Source organism: Typopeltis vanoorti, chromosome 11, assembly GCF_054136105.1.
Source record: "Typopeltis vanoorti isolate ZY-2024b chromosome 11, IOZ_Tvanoo_1.0, whole genome shotgun sequence".
In the NCBI taxonomy this organism is placed as follows: Eukaryota; Metazoa; Arthropoda; class Arachnida; order Uropygi; family Thelyphonidae; genus Typopeltis; species Typopeltis vanoorti.
In genome coordinates, this window is record NC_143559.1 from 78,467,150 (window position 1) to 78,485,415 (window position 18,266).

An 18,266-nucleotide genomic window follows, 5' to 3' on the forward strand; every position below is an offset into this window, starting at 1 on the left:
CTACAAAGGTGACAATTTAGGGTGACTTCCAGAATTTCTACTCTTCCTTTCCTTGGTGTTTGATTGTTGTTTCATTCATCTGATTCTGAATGAGTGAGAGAAATTATCCTCACTGGCATGAAGACCTTCATCTCCCCATTCTATCCAAAATCTTCATCCACTTTTTAAGCTCTTGTTTTCAACATAATGTGTATCAAAGCAGTCGAAGAAAAAAAAAATTCAGCTTACTGCAGGTGGCTCACATCAAGAACTCCAACTTCATACTCCACTTATGCCAAAACAGGCAATAGGAGCAGATCCAAATCTGACTTTATAAAGGCCAACATCAGAAACTTGCCTCCTGTCTAAATAGAAGTATTGCCTCTGGTCCCTTGCTAAGGCTGTTGGATGCAACTTCTTCTCATCTGCACCTCCATCTCTCTCTCTCTCTCATCCTGATGGTAGCACTGTTACTAACCTAACCCAAAAATAAACCTGACCTCCTGGCCTCACTCTTTTCTTGAACTCCTGCATAGGTGATCAAGAGAAATCGTCTCCTACAATACTAGAATCCAAGCACTGTTTGCCTCCTCTACAAACAACTAAATAACTTGGATGCTAAAAAGTCTTCTAGTTCTGGTAGCATCTTTCTGGTTGTTCTCAAACATTGTGCTCCAGAATTAACACCTTCTCTGCATCATCTCTACGATCTTTTATACATAGCTGGTACTTATCCTAATGCATGGAAGCCAGTGGCGGCCTGTGAAGCTTTAAGTGGGGGTGCTGCCTATACAAAATAATTTTAAAAAATTCTTTTTTTCCTAATTAGTAAGTAACCAGTTTATTAATAAATAAATCTAGATTTATTTATTAATAAATTGATTACTGATTAGAAAAAAAGAATTTTTTAAAAATTATTTTGTACAGGTAAAGCTTCACGGGCCGCCACTGATGGAAACAATCTCATATCCAGCCTATTCCTAAAAAGGTAGATGGAAGTCTACTGTCAAACTATCAACCAATTGCCATCTTCAGTCCTCTCCAAAATAATTGAGAAAGTAATCAATATCTAACTTTTCCACTACTTAGAGGCCCACCAAACAATCAGTGATCACAAGTATGGATTCTGCCATTCAAGATCCAAAGTTAAACTCTTAGCTTACATTACCCACCACTGGACATGAGACATGGAAATGTTCAGAGAAACATGTGCTGTTGCTCTTGATATTTCCAGAGTTTTCAACCATGTCTAGCTTTGAAGCCTACTAAGCAAATTGCAATCCTTTGGATGTTCCTGCCATCCTCTGTAATTGAGTAGCCAGTTTTCTCTCTGGTCATTCTCTGTGAGTCACAGTAGATGGCTAAGGTAAAGCTTCACGGGCCGCCACTGATGGAAACAATCTCATATCCAGCCTATTCCTAAAAAGGTAGATGGAAGTCTACTGTCAAACTATCAACCAATTGCCATCTTCAGTCCTCTCCAAAATAATTGAGAAAGTAATCAATATCTAACTTTTCCACTACTTAGAGGCCCACCAAACAATCAGTGATCACAAGTATGGATTCTGCCATTCAAGATCCAAAGTTAAACTCTTAGCTTACATTACCCACCACTGGACATGAGACATGGAAATGTTCAGAGAAACATGTGCTGTTGCTCTTGATATTTCCAGAGTTTTCAACCATGTCTAGCTTTGAAGCCTACTAAGCAAATTGCAATCCTTTGGATGTTCCTGCCATCCTCTGTAATTGAGTAGCCAGTTTTCTCTCTGGTCATTCTCTGTGAGTCACAGTAGATGGCTTCCTTTCTTCGAGCTTCATCACCAGTGCAGGATTGCCTCAAGGCTCAGTTTTATCACCTATTCTCTTTCTCCTGTACATAAATGACCTACTCTGAATCACTACTAATCCTTTCCACTGTGTTAACAATGATAGTACTCTCCATTCATCCTACTCATATGACAAACCATGTAGCACTCTGACATCACAGGCTACAAAATCATTTACAACTATTGTCTTAAACATTGATTTACATACTATCCTTCAATGGAATAAGGAAAATCTTGTTATGTTCAATGCCACCAAAACTCAGCCTTGCCTTCTTTCTCACAAAAGAGATCTCACCTCAACTTTCCTTATCCTCAGTAATACACAAATCACCAGACAAGATCAGGTCTTCTGCCTAGACAAACATTTATCTCCACTCTCTCCTGGCATAAACACATCACATCAGTAAAGCATCCTCAGCATCCAAAAAACAAGGCATTCTCTTTCATCCATGATGCTATTTTACACCTAACCAATTCTTACTTATATACAAATTTCAAATCTGCCCATGCTTAGAATACTGCTCAGCACTGACAGCGACACTGTGTCTATTCTACAGGCACTTTAGTGGTCATTGCTCAGCTGAACTGTCAACCATCATTCCTCCACTTTCTCTTGTACCTGTTAATACAAGAGCAGCAGCTGTCCAGCATCCTTTTACTATGTAACTGCAAACACACACAAAACCTTCATCTCCTCTTCATCTTTTATTCTGTCCTCTGGAACAGCCTTCCTCATAAAGTATTCCCAAATAACTAAAATCTGCAATTCTTCAACAGAAGCATCAGAAGCACCTGCATCTCACATGTGTCACTGATGTGCTTATAGATCCTTTGACCTCTTGTGGGATGGGATCAATATAAACAATAATAAAAAAAAGCTGGATAACTTTGATGAAAATGGACACAAGTGGTTTTATCTTCTGTTTGTTCAGTATTACAACTATACATACTAAGAGCCAATACCAGGATTTTGCTTCATGCTTTTGTATTTAAAGTAAAACTGCACATATATATATACACACACACACACATATATACAGTGGTGAGCTATGGAAATTTTAACAAAGCGCTTGCATCGTCGAGCAAAAAAAAAAAAAAACTACACCAACGGCATCTATCGCCGACCGCCACCACTAGTATTTCCAGAGACAATCACAAACATCCATTCTCACGGCGGGATGTTTGTGAACGCTAATGGATGTTTGCGGGATGTTTATAAACAAAATAAATTTGTTTTGTTTGCGATAGAAGTTTTTATGACAAACAATCTATAAATAATACATAAATATTATCTAAACACAATAATATTGAAATACGTTATATTTCTCATTTGTTTTTATACTTCAAGTGATAATCAACAGTACCAATCAAGGGACATTATTTTATAGTCCTATTTATTTATATGAAACTACCAAAAGTGAATTCTTATTTGTAAAATGGTAGTAACAGTAACTATATTTTATTTAATAAAATCACTTTCGAAACTATGAGACGATTTTACATGAAAAAAAAAAAAAAAAAACTCATTATCTGGTGCACATTTGCCAGAAAAAACTCTCTCCTTTAACATTTATAAACAATTACTTTAAGGAAATACTTATGACAACAGCTTCCACACCTTATTTCCTCCTTCACATCTTGTGTTCTTCTAGGAGGATCTATAGCCGAGCGATGATTTTCTAGAAAAGATTTGACATAGGGATTCGGATTAAATTCATTCAAGGGTTTCCCATTTATACATATTGTCATTAAATCCGAAATATGTTATAATGAGAGAAGATCTCTTCATCGTTACGATGTTATTCATCACACTAAAAGCTCGTTTGGCTTCAGTGCTGCAAACTGCAATTGTTGCCATTGCTTTGGCTTTTTTCACCGTGCTGGGAATTTTGCTTTAACTTTCCAGTCAAAGCCATTTCCACTAAATCTCTAAAATCATTAATTTTAATTTCATATTTCAAAATAAAATTTAAAGATCTTATCTTTTTTTTCCTTTCTAACCAACGGATACATAACTTCTTCCATACTCCATGTTTCAGGATAACATACATTTAAAATGTTTTTGAGTTCTTTATCTTCCACATCCTCATAATTTTCATTTTTAAGTTTAAAATTGCTTTGCTGCATTAATCTATCCTTTAAAGACATTATAAGAGAGTTTAGTAATGTTTCTCGCGGTAGTTTGTGAAATCTGATTTTGCTTTCAATTGCTATTCCTTCAAATTGTTTTGATTTTAACATGGTATCAATTTTAGATTCACAAGAACCTACAGAATTTTTAAAATCATTAATTGCATTAATTGTTCACATGATTAAAGAGTTAACCCTTATAATACTTATATTGCGACTTTGTAGAGCTTCTGACAGATATAATTCCTGTAGGATATCAATTATTAATGCTAGATCTTTTAAAAATTCAAATTGAGAAGTCGGTTTAAAAAGCCCTTATATTTATCGTTTGATGCAAAATGCTTGCATAAAGCTGGGTAATTTCTCCACACAGCAAGAGCCATTCGTAAACTGCAAGCTGCCCATTGTGGTCCAAACACGGCTGATCTTTAAAATTTCGATATACCAAGGTCTTTTGCAATCGTATTTAATTCTCGTTGATGTTTTGGTGATTGATGATGAAAAGCATATAATTTATCTATAAATATTTCAAAATGATTTATTTCTTTATCGAATTGTCTAATACTTGTAAACGATGAGCTATGCAGTGCCAAATCACGTTGTTGGGAATTTTTGTATTTCTTTATCGAATTGTCTAATGCTTGTAAACGATGAGCTATGCAGTGCCAAATCACATTGTTGGGAATTTTTGTAGAAGTTTGATTGCAACACCTGATTTGTTTACTGGCATTACACTAGCTCCATCAGAACAAAATGCAATGAGATGATTTTTAAAATTGTTATCAGAAAATCCATATGAATTTAAAGTAGGATGTATACGTTCAGCGGTGGTATTTTCTAGTTCTGCAAGATCTACAAAAATCATACATGGTTCAGTGAGCTCAACTTGTATGTGAATAACTAAAACACTTTTTTATAGAAATTTTGCCTTTTTTTTTTTCTATTATTTTGGAGAATATTTCTAATTTTATTTGTTTAGAAATATGTTCAACTATTCTAATTCATAAAAGTCTAGAATTCAATGATAATCCTAGATCAATACCATTTTTAATTTGGAGCTTGATTAAATCTGGCAAATCAGACATTGGTCGGTTTCTCTTCACCAAACTATAAACAGAATTAAGCATTTTTGAAGTTATCAAAATTTTTCTTTCGTTTAGTTTGTTAATTAAATTTGGTAATATCGATTTGCTACATTCTTCATTTTTTTTTTATGATTTTATTATGAGCAAATGAGTCATTATGTTTGGATAACTTTTTATGCAAACATGCGGTTCTTTAGTTCGGTTTTGGTTCGGTTTTCATTTCTACCCATTCCTTTGATGATAAAACAACTTTTTTCTCCTTCAACACGTAAGTTTTTATATTTTGAGCAAACACGACATCCTAATTTATCATTTTTAACTTCTAACCACTTATACTGCGTTTTGAAATACGATGCTTGCTTCTTGTTCTAGCAATCAGGTAAATTATTTTCTTTTTCTCCTCCAACTTGTTGCATATTCATTGAATCAGTGTGCGTATTATCTTCAAACTTCATCTTCGACTTCATTTTCAACAGCAGTAGAATCACTTTTCATTATTTTTTTTTCTCAAAAAAATTTAATATAATAAATTTCACTGTGGGTAAAAATACTTTTACAATTATACAAATAAAATTTGCTGAATCTACAGTTTTTAAATTTATTATTATTTTTAAATTTTAAACACAAACTATTGTTATACATCAGTGTACTAATGAACACAGAACTAATGTCCAGTGGAACAACCTGCTGATGACAGTTTTACGAACATCTGATTGTCTAGTGGTTTTACCATACGATTGCATATTTATTTTCAAACTTTCGTTATAGAGGAGTTGAAACAATAATTCCAAATAATCTATACACTGCCAAATAGACAAATTTTTGTTAGGTTACCGAACAAGTTTGTGGTTTAATATACGGAGGCTGTTCAATAAGTAATAAGACTATATTTATACAGAAAACAGATTACATTTAATCATCATCATTTACATGGTCTTTTTCGAAGTAACTACCGTGAGACGCGATGCATTTGTCCCAACGTTGCGTCCACTTCTTAAACACGTGAAAGTCCATTTTTTGAGGGTTCTTTCAAAACCGCCTCTTTTACACATGCTTTGTTGCTTTCGAAATGGCGGCCTCTTAGTGGTTTCTTGAGCTGAGGAAACAGCCAGAAATCGTACGGTGCGAGATCAAGACTGTATGGAGGGTGTGGTAGGATATCTATGTTGTTCTTCTGCAAAACGTCCACCACACCACCAGCAATATGTGGCATTGCATTATCGTGGTGTAATAAGAAGCCATTCTTCAGCAATATATACTTCCTTTTGACGTGCTGTACCATTGTCCGTAAAACATCTGCATAGTATGAGCCATTTACAGTATTCCTGGGTTCTACAGTGTGTTGGTAAACAATGCCTTCATAGTCAAAAAACATTATGGTCATAACTTTACCAGCTGATTTTACAATTTTTGCTTTCTTGGGGGTAGGCGAAGACGGATGCTTCCATTCACCTCTTTTTTTTTTCATTGTAGGGTCATAGCGATACAACCAAGCTTCATCTGCTGTAATGATGCGTTTTAAGAAGTTGTTGCCTTCTTGTTCCAGTCTTTCTTTCCATTCTGTGCACACATCCACTCGATACTGCATTTGCTCTGGTGTCAAGAGTTTGGGAATCCATCAGGCGCAAACACGTTTCAGTCCCATATGTTCAGCCATGATTGAGTGAACACTTCCCACAGAAATATTTAGGACAACATGTAGCTGGCATACTGTAATTCTGTGATCCTCCTTGATGATAATCACTGCTGTGTTGATCATTGTCTCTGTGATGGACGTTGAAGGTCTTCCCTCATGTTCAAGATCTTCCACATTTTGCCTTCCTTCCTTAAAAGTTTTATGTCAGCGAAAAACACTTGCCTTCGACATTGCTTCATCGTGGAAAGCTTCACGTATCATGTTAAAAGTGTCCGATGCCAATTTTTGCAAACGCACACAAAATTTAATCGCATAACGCTGTTCCAAGGACGCTTCCATTTCGACGACTGGTCGCGGGTCGTAGGCGCACCGAAACAAGCTTGCGTTTAGTCACGTGACACTCTGGCACATCAGCCCGTATATGCCATCTATCACAGACAGCAACATTTCTTTATTCCACAGAAATTAATATTGTGATGAGTGGTTTCACGATAGTAAAATTAGTCTTATTACTTATCCCTCGTATTTCAAAAAGTTATGTTTTTTTTTTAAATAAAAAGTAAAGAAGAAGAACAAGGGGCTCACACGAGACTCTTATAGCTCACCATATATATACATATACAGAAAATGCAGAATCTAAAATATATTTATTATTATTACCAGAGACTTCCCTCTGTTAATAATCCAGGAAGTCAGGGACTCACTGAGGGAGGCCACATCTTTCCTATTAGCTGTTTTACATTTTTTAGAATTCATTCACGCTACTTGCACTCACTACCTCCAAAGGCAAGCCATTCCAATCATGCACTGTTCAATTAGAGTAAATCTTGCTCTCACCTTCTTCTTTCTTGGCTATATTCATTCTCAACTTCCATGGATGTCCTCTTCCCTCCCTCCATAAATTAAAAACTTCCATGTAATGGTATCCTGTATATTTCAGGAGTTTGAAGGTCCCTACCATATCACCTCTCTTTATCTTCTTTGCTAATGTCAGCAGTCCACAAATTCTTATATCCCCTTAAGATACAGGAATTTGATAAAATGTGATGACATTTCTGAATCCATGTTATTCAGTTCCGAACCTGCTGTTGTGATCTCCAACAAGGGCTAGTATTTCTGTTAAATCAATTGCCTTCTGTAATGACTTGAAAAATTTCTCCACTTTTTCTTTAGAAGAGCCTTCTGTAGTTCCATAGCACAAATAAGTTTTGTTTTCCAATTTTTCATTTTGAAATTACATTACCTGCCAATCAAAAATTTTATTTTAATGTTTTTGGCAAATGCTATTCCTTCCTTTCTGTGATCACTTGTTGCCTGAATATAATATCATCATCATCAAATTCCTGACATGTACCTTCAATGGGTGTACAGGATATGATAGTACTACGTGAAACTTGCATCATTACTAACTTCCTATCTACAATGTTTCTCCAAATCAATCTGTTACTTGTCAAGACTGCAACATTATCAAATCTTATATTTCTATCTTCTAAGGCACTTTTTACTGTATCAATGCACCTATATCTTGGTCTTCCTGTGGGTCTTTTTCATGCCAACCTGCAGAGAACACTTCTTTTGCTAATTTTTCCTCTCCCATTCTGTTTTAAGTGACCATACCACCTGAGATTAGCTCTGCTAACACATTCCTGGATGCTAACAATGTTAAGTTCTTTCTTAATATCCTCGTTTTTAATAAAACCATCTTTCTGTACTTCCTTCAATTCTAACTGCTGACTTACAACTCAAATGAAGACTGAGTATTGCTTGATATAATGCCAGCCTGGCTGGCTGAGTGGTTAGCATGTTCGCTCTCCAGTCAAGAGGCTGCGGGTTCAAATCCTGCCGTGGGCATGGATGTTTGTGATTGTCTGTGGAAATACCGGTGGTGGTGGTGGTCAGCGGTAGATGGCGTTGGTGTAGTTGTGGTCAGTTGGTGAATTGTGAATGGTGGAAGCAAAGTTGTAGAGTGGATGCCGTCCCTTGATGAGTCTTTGGACTCCCTGGAGGTGACAAATAATAATAATAATGGCCCACTGAACCATACAACTGTAGCGTTTTGAATAGCTTCTCTCTTGACACCTTGTCATATGCCTTTTCTATATCTACAAAACTTAAATACAGATTTTTGTTATATTCCCATGATTTCTCAAGTATTTTGTGTAAAGTGAAAATCTGATCTTGACAGCCTCTATTTGGCCTGAATCCAGCTTGTTCTTCACCAAGCTCCCCTTCCAGAATCCGTCTCAACCGTTTCTCAAGTATACATGCATAAAACTTACCAGGAACACTCAGTAGGGAAATGCCTCTGTAATTCTCACATTCAATTTATTTCTTTTTTTATATGAGTACTATGAGAGCTCTACTCCAATCATCTGGAATTTGTCCCTTTGTCCAGGCGTTCTGAACTATGCAGTGCAGCCACTGTAAGACTTTTATACCTTCATACTTGAGCATTTCTGGTTGAATATCATCTACTCTAGCTGGCTTTCCACATTTCAGGTTTTGATAGCTTTTTCTACTTCATGTATGGATATGTATTCCTGTTCGGCTTATTTTTTGTTATTGGTATATGTTATGTTATGTGCCTGTTTGAAATTTTTGCCGATGTTACAATTGGTTGAGTTTGTTCTAATGGCTGGCCTTTTCACTGTTTCTGCATTGTCTTCTTTTTAATAGGTATTTTCACAAACTTTGCTCCACCAAACTGACCACCACCATTCCCCTACTTTCCTCTAATGTTTAAGAATGCAAGCATAGTTCATCTTTAGACTTACACCACCAACTTTTCATCTTCTGTCATTCTATTTACCTCTTTGAAACTGCTTTCCACATACCATTTTCTCCAGTAGCTACATCTACTTCAGATCTTTTAGACACATCAATAGATTTCTTCTTTCTAATTATTGCCAGTACATGGTACTATTGGGTTTATGGATCTTGTGATCTCTTGTATGTAGGCTTCAGATTTCAAAAAAAAAAAAAAAAAAAAGTAACATCTCCTATGTGCTCTGAACTTACAAACTTAAATGAAATCTGCTCTCCATTTCCTATTAGCTAAATGCATCAGATTACAGCTACTGTTCTCCCATCTTCAATGTAGTTGGCATGCTAAATATAATACAAAAATCCCAAGCCTAGCCCATTTTTAAGGATACAGCCATAAAGCAGTTTTGCAGGCCATGGTAAATTCATTACTATATGCATATTGGAACATTGCTAGTTGTTACTATTTAGCAGTAATGAATTTACCATTTGTATTCTGGTTTATTAATTATATGTAACAGGTGTGAAGTTATCAAAACATCTAATATGTGTAATTAATTGTTAATAGGCTTTTGTTGTGTAAAACTTTTCTGTACCAGTATCCCTGATGATGTAAGTCTTGTGACTTATAAAAGTTGTCAGAATTTAATTGCTTATTTTTATTAAACTATTTATTTACATCTTAATGTGGTTTCAATACTGAAAACTATTAATGATTACATTTGCATCAATAATTAATTAAATTTATTTTGCTAATTAGATTATTAAGCCAGTATTTCAGCATCTTCATAGGAACAGAGAAATATACTAAGCACATGCATGCAGGTGCACCAGCAGGAAAGTAGACATATACTGATTGTGAAGGACAGCAACTTATGTTCCTCAGTCCTAACTTGCCCTCTATGGGTGTGATGATGGAATCTTGCTGAAGGCATCATAATGATGATCTCCCAGATTTTTGGTGATGTAATGCAACTGAATTTCTTTAGATCTGGAGAATGTTATAGTGTTCTGGTGAATTTCAGAAATAGTCTGTGATTTAAATCTGCTTCTGTATAAGAGGGAGGATTTAAAAAAATTTTTTTTTAAAATTGAATCTGGTGGTTGTATTCATGGCATGGTCTGCCACTCTGGAATAGCTGTAGTGCAGATGATAAACAAAGTTTCTGTGTTTTTCTAAATGGATCTTAGCAATTCTTCCAGTTTGTCAGAAATATGGAAACTTGGCAGGAGCAAGGGATACTGTAGATCACGAATTATCCTAATTATGGAGTGGATAATAATAATAATTATAATTATTAGTTAATTTTTGGTATATCCTGAAGCAAGTCTGCACATTATACTTTTTAAGCATGTGCGCAATTTTTCTTTGCAGGTGGATGTAGGGGTGGATTTTTTTTTGGGGGGGGTGAAGGATGAATGGAGAACTCTGTTAATTTTTTGTGTGGGGAGGGATGAAGCCATTGGCTGAAAAAGTGTTCTGAATGATTTTGGTAGAAGGGCTAGTGTGGTCACAGCAGATGCTCTTAGCAGATGTGGCAAAAAAAATTGCATGCGTTCTTAAAAGGTATAATATACAGACCTCCTTCAGGCCATACCAAAAAATTAGCTATCTTTATATATCCACTCACCAAAAGATCCTCTCCATCATCTGGGTCATCCTGGAATCTGCAGTATCCCTTGCTTGTGCAAGCTTAAATACTTTGGACAAACTGGAAGAACTGCTAATATCCATTTAGAAGAACACAAAATTTGTCCACCCCACCATCTGCACTACAGCCTTTCTGGAGTTGGTAGACCATGCAGTGGATATATAGATCACTGATTGGATCCAAAGGTTGTGTGGGGGGGGACCTCCCTATTATACAGAGAAGATTTAAATCAGGGAGACTATTTCTAGAATCCAGCACAGCACTTTTGAGACTTTCAGCAAAATTTTTTCACTACATCATAGAGGGCACCAGTTAGGATTAGAGCTTCTGTAGCTCAGTCAGTATAGACAAAGCCCTTTGGTCAGAAAGACCTGAGTTCGATTCCCATCCAAGATGTGAGGAACTTTATCTGGTCTCTTTTGACTAAAGATGAGTTAGTTGGTCTCATACAGAGGTAGAGCGGTTTTTTCATCCCCCAGAACAGGCACACCAGTCCCGTGAACACATGGATCTAAACTCATAAAAAATACATATTTAATCTCTCATTAGGAGGGCTCAACTCATCCTAAGGGACAGGGGAGGAAAAGGGGGGCACATGAAATAAATAACCAGTTAGAACGCTAGGAATCTATCTTTTACAATCAGTCTGTATTTGCTTTCCTGCTGATATTCCTTGAGTACGCATGCTTAGGATATTTCTTTGTGCTCATCAAGATGCCTTAGTAACCAAAGCAAAATGTTGGCATAATCATTTAATTAGTTAAATAAATTTAGTTAATTATTATTTTTATATGTATTTCTTCCAACATGAGTGACAATTAATGTCTATACAATTATACCAGAGAATAAGTATGAATACAAATAAATTTGTTCATCATCATTGTCACCATCAGTTTCCTAATATGTACTTCACAGGATGTTCAGGCTACTAAGACATCACTACATGAATAAGTTTACATTATTAATAACCTCCTATCAATAATTTTTCTCCAAATTAGTCTATTACTGTCAGCACTATAATAAATGTCATATCTAACATTTTGTTCTTCTAAGACACTTTTGACTGAATCAATCCACCTACACCCTCTGTCCAAAAAGAAACCAAACTTTTGATAGAAAATAAAACACAAGTCAATTATAATTATTCAAATAATTTATTTCAGTCAATATACTCTCCTTCAGCTTCGATACAGCATTTGGCACAGTCAATTAATTTGTTAAATGAGTTTTTATATCGGTTTTTGAGATATTGTTGAGGGTTGTGGTTACTGCTGCTTGAACGTTTTTAATGGTGTCATATCGCTTTCCTTTCATCGGCAAATGAAGTCAGGGGAACAGAAAGAAGTCACAGGGTGCTAAATCGGGTGAATATGGCAAGTGATCCAACACACAAACTTGGTTTTTGCTCAAAAACTGTATCCCAATGTTCAAACGATGAGATGGTGCATTATCGTTCAAAAGTGACCAGCTGCCTGCATCACGATATTCATGCTGTATGCGATAAATACTCACTATCAATCACTTCAAAACTTCGAGATAAAACTCGCCATTGACCGTTTGGCCAGGCGGAACAAATTCTTTGTGGATAATATCCTTGGAATTGTAGAAACAAATCAGCATTGTCTTTACTTTTGACTTTTCAAAGCGACTTTTTTTTTTCCAGATGCCCCTCTTCTGGTGGTCTCCACTCAGCACTCTGGTGCATTGTTTCGGACTCATACTCAAAACACCATGTTTCATCACCAGTAACAATCATTTCAAGGAAGGTTGAGTCCTTATGAGCAGTTTTAATGAGGTCCTTGCAGTGTTCAATTTGATACATTTTTTGGTTGTCGGTCAACTTGTGGGGAACAAATCGCGAATTCAATTTATGAAGGCCCAAACTCTCGGTCAAAATGTTGTGCATAGTTGATTTTGGAATCCCTAATTCATCTTCAATCAATCTCACGGACAATTTCGGGTTTTCTTTGATGAAATCATGCACTTTTTGGATGTTAATTTTGCTCAGTCCAGTTTTTGGATGCCTGGCTTTTCGTCGTCCTCAAGCATCTCACAACCACTTTGAAATCGCCCACTCGTAAACTTGAGTACAGGATAAGCATTCATCATTGTATGCTTTTTGATAAAACTTTTACCAAGTTTAACACAAAAGTCAATCCAGTTCTCTGTTTGAAACTCATTTTCCGACCCTTCGTTAAAACACACTGTCACTCTTGGCACTATAACTCGGCTTCTAATGAAACAAATATCATAAACAGTTGACACAACACTAATGAAGGTTGCTGCTTTCGACAACAAAAAAATACAACAGGTGGTGTCACTAGTTTCTTCTATTTGCGAAAAGTTCAGTTTCTTTTTGGACAGAGGGTGTAAATCTGTGGGTCTTTTCCCTGCCATCTTGGTATCAAACCCCTGTTTTGCTAACCTATCCTCTCCCAGAGAGAGAGAGAGAGAGAGAGAGAGAGGTGTAGTGCAAAAAAATAACTAATCAGTTATAAATTGTGTTTGTATAGATTTTCAGGTGTGAAAATGAATTTTTATTATTATTTTTTATTTTCCACATCTGAAAATGACAAAAAGGGTGGAACATAGATGAAAAATCCTTTATAAAAGTTTTTTCATCTGAAAGTAATTTAGCTTATCTCTCATACAAAGGACTTTCTATTCAAAACAGGCATGAAATTTAGACAAATTACACTGATCTTGTAGCCTTAGTTACTTTATCCATAATTCCAAAACAACCATAACCACAATCATTGAATTATAATCTATGATTTAATCTCAGTTAACATTTATGTTAACTGAGAGTTTTGCAAACAAATCAATCTATACAATTCACTGTGCTTGTTATATGTATCTGTTTGTGATTTATAATTTCTCTTTGTCTAAGAATAATATTGGTTTCTCCAGTAATACTTTCATGATCAGCATACACTCTTCCATAGCATATACAGTATGGTCCAGAAGTAATAAGGCAATTGCCAGAACAACAATGAGCACTATAATTTCATTATTTTATAATTTATTATTATTACTTAGATTATTAATTGATAATTATTTTGATTTCAGAATCCTGTTGTTTTGCTAATAAAATTTTATTCCAGACATGATATTTGCCTAGAAAATATCATGTCTGGAATCCTAAGCTAGATTTCTAAGCTTTGTCTTCACACTGACTAATGTTGAAAATCCAGATTCACATAGATCAGTTGCAGCTGGGATTAAGGCTAAAAGAGCATTACTTGCCAAAACTGGATATACAGCCATTTGGGGAACACTAGAATTCATCAAGATTTTGATTAACAAAATTTTGTCTTAGCAAAGATTTGGTGTGTAGTTCGATGAGACTGTATTTATTGTAACAATATATGATTAAAAGGTTCTTTACACCTTCCCTGGAAGACCTCCAAGGGAGATACACCTCACAGTTAAGGAAACTCTGATCTAAGGTGTCCAGGACACTATGATTTAGTAAATGATTTAGACATTTACTATCTGATTTCTTTATTGTTAAAAGCCTATGTTTTTGTGGAAAGGGAGCTGAAAAACTTTTTCAATTGAAGCTAGCCATTTTTAGATACAGGCAGTGTGGTTTTTTGTTCCAAAAAACTGTTTCTCTTCCACAAAGAAACCTATCTTGAAAATACATGAAATTGATAGATACCTAATGACATCTGATAGCCATAGTGTCTAGTAACATTTATCCTCTCTGGAAAGTCAGGTTTTACTCTTGCAAAACAGACAAATCAGCTAGAGAATATTTGCAATTAATATACATAATATACTGGTTTCAATCCCTTAGTTGTCATGGCCATAGTTTGAACTGACACCACTCTCACTAAGCAATCACTTCAGTTGGTTTTTCTCATGTACAACATTCTTCTTCTTAAGCATCTTCTTCTCTCTCTCTCTCTCTTGTTGAATCTGTATATTACCAGCTATTCACATTTCTAACACTGTGTGATGAAGAGACATGTTCTGGACTTCAGTCACATTCACCTCTGTTCTTTCACGTTCATCACACAAAAGTGAGGAAGGAGAAATCTTAAATTTGTTTTTGTATTATTATATCAGTTTATATTTTTCTTGCATAAATAGAAGTAGTTAACAGAAAATTTTTCCCAGTGAGTATCATGATATATTTAATCAAATTGCAAAGGCGAGTAGCACATTTTGTTACTATCCACTTCACTGTTAACAAAGTTCAGATTTCATAGCAAAAGACTTGGCTTCAGTTATCTACTTATGATGTATGATAATGATATTCAGGCCTACTTCATCATTAAATTCCTGATATGTACCCTCAGGGGGGGGGGTACAGGATAATTATGATAGTACTACATGAAAAAGTTACACCATTACTAACTTCTGATCAATAATTCTCCTTCAAATTAATTTGTTATCTGTCAAGACTCCAATATAATCAGATCTTATATTTATATCTTTTAAAGTGCTTTTTACTGTATCAGTCCATCTACATCTTGGTATTCCTCTGGGTTCCTGCCAACCTGGCAAAGAACATTTATTTTGTCAATCTTCCAGTTTATCAATCCTTTATCCAAGTGTAAGCAAACAAACTTTGCGCCTGAAGTATTTTCAGGACTGGGGCAACTTGTGGATTAAGGATTAAACCAAATATATAATTGGTAGCATAGCCAAGTGAAAAAACATCCATCAACTCATCTCTAATCCAGAGAATTTTAATAATAAGGTGTGACACCTTTTGGCAACCGGCATATGGAAATATGACTTCTCCATTACTTCCACCTTAGTATCACCACCGCTGAGTCTGGCTTCCACTGACGAGACCTCAATAAAGGTCAAAACCGGTCTGGGTAGTGACCCTTTCCTTAATGCATAGCATTATGCATATCCACAAGGATATGTGCTTTGCATTATGGGATACTAAGGCAAGTGATGAGAACTTATTCCATCTTTGCCACGAGTTGTCCCAGTCCTGAAAATACTTCAGGCGCAGACTTTTTTTGCTTGCACTTGGATAAAGTATTAAACCAAATATATAATTGGTAGCATAGCCAAGCAAAAAAAACTTCCATCAACCTAACATTATACCATTTTCTTCTAAGTCATTATACAATTTGCTGGTCTGATTGGGCTGCATGTTCGAATCCTACCATGGATATGTCTGATTGTCTTTAGGTGGGAGATGATATTAATGCCCAATGAGACTGCCCTTTATACCCACAGTACAAATGTGCCATAGGTTTGCAAATAACCTTTTGTGGGTGGGAGCAACATAAAATAAAAAAATCAACTTTTCAAGTATACAAAAAATCTTTCGCTATAACAAACTGAAATAGCACTAGCTGGAGTTATTTTCAAAAGGAAATTTACTATAGCAATGCAATGTGACAAATTGTTTCATTAATCCATCTTTACAAGTTTCTTATCGTGTTTTTATTAGGACTATTTTAGTGATATAGTACATCCACTGGCATTCCATAACAATTTTTTTTTTTTTTGTTGTTGTTGTTGTATAAATCTAAAACTACTTTCTTATTTTCATAATACTTAATATGACAGAAACAGTTCTTTTTGATTTTATTTTTAATTTTATCGATGTATTGCTAAATAGTTTATATATATGTGTGTTCCAGTTATGTCTTTTGGATCGGAGATATAAATTTTCGCCTTGAAGATTTTACAACCAATCAAATTTTATCTTTAATAAAGAATAAGAATATGAAAAAACTACTTGCCAAAGATCAGGTAAATCTTTAAATGATTTTTCAAGGTGCAGAAGTATAAGGATTTGATATTGACTTTTTTAGCCACTTACATAAATTTTGTGTTCTGAGTCAGGAAATTGTTTGTGTTTTCTGGAATGCATTTTTTTTTTTACAAAACTACACTTTCAGAAATTGAAAATTTTATTTATTTTTTTCTTTTTCAAGTTTAAAATAAGAATAAAAACACAATTATAGCCTTCATCATCATCAAATTCCTGCCATGTACCCTCAAGGGGTGTACAGGATATGATAGTACTACATGAAAAATTTACATCATTATTAACTTCCTATCTACAATTTTCCTCCAAATCAGTCTGATACTTGTCAAGACTCCAATATTATCAGATCTTATGTTTCTATCGTCTAAGGCACTTTGTACCGTATCAATCCACCTACATTTTAGTCTTCCTCTGGGTTGTTTTCCTGTCAATCTGGCAGAGAACACTTGTTTTTCTAATCTTTCCTCACTCATTCTGTTTAAGTGACCATACCACCTGAGATTAGCTCTGCTAACACATTCCTGGATGCTGACATCTCAAGTTCTTTCCTAATATCCTAATTTTTAATATGATATTGCCATTGATGCCATCTGTTCATGCCTCTAATCTTTCTCAGGACTCTCATATCTGTGGTCTCTAGTCTTTGGTCAAGTGTTTTACTTCTGACCCAGCTCTCAGATCCATAAGTTAAAACTGGTTTGAACACTGTCTTGTATACAGCTAATTTAGTGTTCCGACTAATTTCTCTCTTATTCCATATGAATTTATTCAATTGACTTCCTACCATACCAGGTTTGTTGATTCTGTTGTCTATTTCCATACTTAATTTACCATCTTCACTAAAAATCGTGAAAACTGAAATGTTTTACTTGTTCTACAGGTTCTCCTCCATTCACAATGCAAAACATTGATATTTTCATTGTCTTTTTAATGCTGACCTTCATACCATATCTATTACAACAGTTATTCAATTTAGTCAGGGAATCTTGCAGACTTGTAACAGATTTATTTAGACGTATAACATCATCCGCATAAAGCAAAGAGCTGACATTAACATCTCCAATTTTGATATCATGTTTAATACCACTTTCCTTCATAATGTGATCCATATAGATAATGAATAACAGAGGAAATAATGTACATCCTTGTCTCACACCAGATTTAACATTAAACCATTTTCCTGTACTTCCTTCAATTCTAACTGCTGACTTACAACTCAAATAGAGACTAAGCATTGCTTGATATAATGCCCCATTGACACCATATAACTGTAGCATATTGAATAGCTTCTCTCTCTCTCGGCACCTTGTCATATGCTTTTTCCAGATCGACAAAACTTAATTACAAATCTTTGTTATATCCCATAACAAAGATCTGTATTTAAGTTTTGTTGATCTGGAAAAGGCATATGACAAGGTGCCAAGAGAGGGGGGGGGTGCTTAA

At 35.2% G+C, this 18,266-nt stretch overlaps 1 protein-coding gene across 4 annotated transcripts in view; it reads left to right on the forward strand.

Moving 5' to 3' along the window:
* The window catches only part of LOC150101772 (phosphatidylinositol 4,5-bisphosphate 5-phosphatase A-like), a 163,109-nt gene that overhangs the window by 84,792 nt on the left and 60,051 nt on the right, over positions 1–18,266 (forward strand). For all 4 annotated transcript variants that reach the window (XM_090400500.1, XM_090400501.1, XM_090400503.1 and 1 more), the window contains one exon: positions 16,693–16,804. In XM_090400500.1, coding sequence (XP_090256626.1) covers positions 16,693–16,804 — 112 coding nt within the window. The remainder of the gene's footprint in view (positions 1–16,692; positions 16,805–18,266) is intronic.